A 4,368-nucleotide genomic window follows, 5' to 3' on the forward strand; every position below is an offset into this window, starting at 1 on the left:
GGGGGGGGCAGGGTCACACTTCACGGGACAGAATTTGTCCCACAGCTGCACCTTGCTCGCTGCAAGGGAGGCTGGGAAACCCAGCCCCAGAGCGTGGTGCGGGGTGCAGGCAGATCAGGTGCTGTGGGGCCGAGGGGCAGATAGCGCCTGGGCACACAGCCCCTGCCCGTCAGCGGTGTACCCGGGCCCGCCGGAGGGCCTCCCCACGCGAGGCGGGCATGTGGCCCGGGAGCTTGTCCTTGGCGCTGTGGCACGTGGGCCAGGCTGCCTTAAGGGAGCTGGTGGCTGCTGTGTGGCACACGAGGTGACCCCCTCTGTGGCCTGTTAGTCTGACCCCCAAACCTGCCTGGACAGAGAGGGCCGGTGTCAGTGAGCCCCACTTGCCCCAGGCTGTCTGGGCTCGGGATCTGGAGCAGGGTGCTCACGTGTGCCAGCAGCCCAGCAGGAAACAGCAGCTACCTGCGGGCCACAAGGCTCCAGGAAGTTAGGGGGCCCTTGCAAATGAGAGCGACACCCGCCAGTGAAGAGTGAGCCAAACGGGCTGAAGCTCCCTTTTTCTGTCTGTCCTGAGTTGTCTGCAGTCAGCATTTAATCGTGTTACTACCTGGGAAGGCGACCACGTCGTCGGGTCAAACCCGCCCCCCCAAGGCCGGCGTGGATGGGGCCGCCGACACAGCTGAATGTGTGGGGGCAGCGTGACGCACGGCTGACACGGGGGCCCGAGCGTGTCCGCCCCTTGCGTGTGGAAGAGCGTCCTCGGTGCCCCCGCCTGCTCGGCCCCAGCCCCCGGTCAGCCGGGGCCAGGGCGTCAGTGCTCCACCTGGCGTAGGGTCCGTGCCCGAGCCGGTGCCCCCACGCCTCTGGGGCCCCGTCCCAGGCTCACCCCCGCCCGGTCCTTGCAGGACCTGGTGAAGGAGAAGCTGAAGAACCAGCAGCTGTCCAGTGAGCTGGACAAACTGAGCCAGGAGCTGGAGAAGGCCGGTCTCCCCAAGGAGCTGCTGCTGCAGGATGACGACAGCGGTGACACGTGAGGGCGCCCACCACCCCAGCCCGCGACTCAGGGCCTGTCCCCAGTGGTTCCGTCCCACCCCACGCCTTCCTGGAGGTGCTTAGGGAGCAGAGGAAGGAGACTCTTCTGTTCACCCAATGCCTTCTTAAGGCTTTTTGAGAGCGGTTTTCATTTCACCGCAGATTGAGGGGCAAGTGGGTGTCGCACAAACCCACATGCACAGCCCCCCTTCACCGCCAGCAGCCCCCCACCAGCGGGGTGTGCTTGTTAAGTCAGTGGACCGGATTCACGCTCGTGTTGATTCCGTGGCCGGGCCAGACGGGCACACCGCGTGTCCGCCATCCCGGCTTCACACACACACGCTGCCCTAACATGGCCGGTGTCCCGTGTACTCCGCACCCCGGGTATTGATCTGCTGAGCCGTCACCTGCAGAGCTCTCCTAGACAACCCATTTTCAAGGTGCGCCAGTACCTCGGGCCTCTCTCTGCTGGACTTGAAGATCCACGTGCCAGATAGTAGGACCCTTAGGGACGAGGCATTGCTGGCTCTGTGGCCTTGGGCCAGCTGCTTAACCGTCCTGTGACTTAGTTTCCCCATTTGTAAAGGGGCATATTCACCCTTCCCTGGATGATGGCAGTAAACGCGCAGCGTCTGTGGACGGTGCCCCCCGGGTGTCTGTGTGGGGTTCAGGAAGGCTCCACGCAGGCAGGTTTGAGTGCTGCAAGTCTTCTGAGCCAGACGCTCCATCAGGGCCATGGAGGAAGCTGGATTCCTGGGGAGGAAGGTGCTCCCAGCCAGGCTTGGGCGCATGTAGGATAAATATGGTGACATCTCCCCCCCCTCCCCCCCCTCCCAGAAAACACAAACTTTTGGAGGGCAGAAATGAATCGGCATTAAAAACAACACTAGCCATGAAAGAAGAAAAGATTGCGTTCTTAGAGGCGCAGATGGAAGAGAGAACCAGCCTAAATCACCAGCTACAGAACGAACTCCAGGTGGTAAGAGCCAGGTGGTTCCCCTTCCAGGTCCGCCTCACCCTTGGCAGCCCCCCACCAGGTAGCAGAGTGCGGGGTGCTTCCCAGAGCAGGCGGGAGGGCTCTGCACAGATGCAGTGCAAGGATCGGTGTTGGGGGCGGGGCGGGGCCGGGCGGGGAGGGGGAGGCGGTCAGAGCAGTGGGGACACCCTGAGAGCCCCACTGGAGCTGCAGTCCTCAGGCTGAAGCTGGCCCCGAGTCTCGCAGGCCCCTCGCACGGGACAGACGGGTGCAGGTGCACGGGGCCCTGTAAGGACGCACACGTGTCCTCTGGGCTCACGCGCTCCCAGACGCTCCCCGCGCATGCGCGGGTGCTCTGCCTGGGCTCAGTCCCCGCACGACTCTCGGCTGCATGGTGGGATGAGGAACGTGGGCCTGGGGCTGGGGCGGGGGGGCGCGGCCGTGAGAGCATCACCTGTTCCCAGGCTTGGCTCCATTCACTCGTGCATGTGTGCATTTATGCACACAGAATTGGGGTACAGGCCACAGGTGGAGGGGGTGAGAGGCTTCACCAGAGACAGAGTGGGGAGCAGAACAGGCAGATTGAAATACACTGCTGAGGGGAGCAGCGGGGAGACAGGAGAGGTCTGCCGCGCCATATGGATCCCCTCCACGGCTGGGGATCAAACTTGCAGTGCTGAGTCTTTACCCTCTGTGCCACCAGGGAGGCTCCTTTTTGTAGGTAGACTCGTAGCAAGGCCCAGGGAGGCAAACTTGCTATCACATGGCAGGACCAGGTCCCAGGTCACTGCCCTTTGTCATATCTGGAAGAAGGGGGCGTCCCAGGAGAGAGGTTATGTGCATCCCTCCAAAGGGGGAAGCAGAGTCTGGTCACGTGCCATTGTCCCTGGGGGGGTGGGAGAGCTGCAGAGATGGGTGAGGTGGGGGCTGCTAGTCTGGGCGAGATGCTGGTCTCCTGCCCCAAGTCTGCTTTTGCGTCCTTCCTGGCAGCTGCAGAAGGAGTGTGAGGCCTTCAGGCAGAGCCAGGAAGAAGGGAAGCCCCTGCAGAATGCCTTCCGTCACTCCGGGGCAGCGCTGGGGCCGGAGACCTGGGAGCCCAGCCACAAGGAGGCCACGCTGGAGCTGCTGCGTGTCAAGGACCGGGCCATTGAGCTGGAGCGGAACGTGAGTGGCCGGCCCGGCGGCGGGCCCCAGCCTCCACGCCGGAGGGGCCCGGCACGCCCACGCCCAGAAGCACCCCAGAGGCCTCTACCTGACGGGCTTGTGCTTGTGCCCCCAGAACGCGGCCCTGCAAACTGAGAAGCAGCTCCTCAAGGAACAGCTGCAGCACCTGGAGACCCAGAACGTGGCTTTCAGCTCGCAGATCCTGACGCTGCAGAAGCAGAGCGCCTTCCTGCAGGAGCACACGGCCGCGCTGCAGACGCAGACGGCCCAGCTGCAGGTGAGACCGGGTCGGGCTGATGGCTGGTGAGCAGGTTTCCTGCAAACGCCGCTTCCCAGCCTTCGGGTCTCCACGGTGCTGTTGGTAGCTGAGCCTGTGGCTGTCTGGGCTGAAAGTGTCATTTTTCTGCTTCCACGCACTGTCTTGTCCATCTCCCGAAGGCCATTGCTAGAGGTGTTCTTAGGGATGACTTGGAAACGGCACGCTGGCATCGATAAGTTCACCTCTGTGCAGTGAACCAGGTTTCTTTACTGAAGCCTTTAAGCTGATGGGAGTGTCCCTCACTGCCAAGGGGCACGGCCCCTGGCATCCGTTTCAGGAGTTGAGTTTCTTTTTAATAACATGATAGTTTATTTTTACATCTTTTTGTGCATTTTCCCATCTCTGTTGTAATTCCCGTGGGCTTCCCATCACCAAATCACCTGTGTGCCATCACCATAGTCCAGTGCACATTTCCCAGCCCCCTCAGCCCCCCAACATTTTTGATCCCATTCCTCACTCCACCCCCATAAAATGTCTCTGGTACATAGTTGCTCGTTATTATTATTATTTTCTCCCCTGGTCCTTTATACTCCTGCTATGAGTGAAATCATTCAGTATTTTTCCTTTTCTTTCTGGCTTATTTCACTAAGCATGATCTTTTCCAGCTCCAGGAGTTGATTTTTATTGAGGCCTTGCAAACTGGAAAAAGAAATTCTCATGAATGCAATTTTTAAGACAAGTTTGACAATACTAACTCAGGAGCCAGGGACAATGAACAAGAAACTGTTTGACAAAGAGCTTGGGTTTGTTCTTTTAAAATAAGAACATGGGATATTGAATTGTAGTTTTATTTTTGTTGTAGCAACATCTTGGGTGCTAATGTCAGGGTAATGCCAGCCTCAGAATGATCGGGGATTCCCTCCTCTCCGGTTTTCTGATT

General features: G+C 59.9%; 1 protein-coding gene across 1 annotated transcript in view; it reads left to right on the forward strand.

The window, feature by feature from the left end:
• Window positions 1–4,368, forward strand: part of CCDC88C (coiled-coil domain containing 88C) — a 115,285-nt gene that overhangs the window by 87,343 nt on the left and 23,574 nt on the right. The window contains exons 16-19 of the mRNA XM_004682042.2: window positions 903–1,027; window positions 1,867–2,008; window positions 2,996–3,169; window positions 3,285–3,472. Of these exons, the coding sequence (XP_004682099.1) occupies window positions 903–1,027; window positions 1,867–2,008; window positions 2,996–3,169; window positions 3,285–3,472 (629 nt within the window). The remainder of the gene's footprint in view (window positions 1–902; window positions 1,028–1,866; window positions 2,009–2,995; window positions 3,170–3,284; window positions 3,473–4,368) is intronic.

The sequence above is a fragment of the Condylura cristata genome, unplaced genomic scaffold, assembly GCF_000260355.1.
Source record: "Condylura cristata isolate star-nosed mole 26May11 unplaced genomic scaffold, ConCri1.0 scaffold00013, whole genome shotgun sequence".
In the NCBI taxonomy this organism is placed as follows: domain Eukaryota; kingdom Metazoa; phylum Chordata; class Mammalia; order Eulipotyphla; family Talpidae; genus Condylura; species Condylura cristata.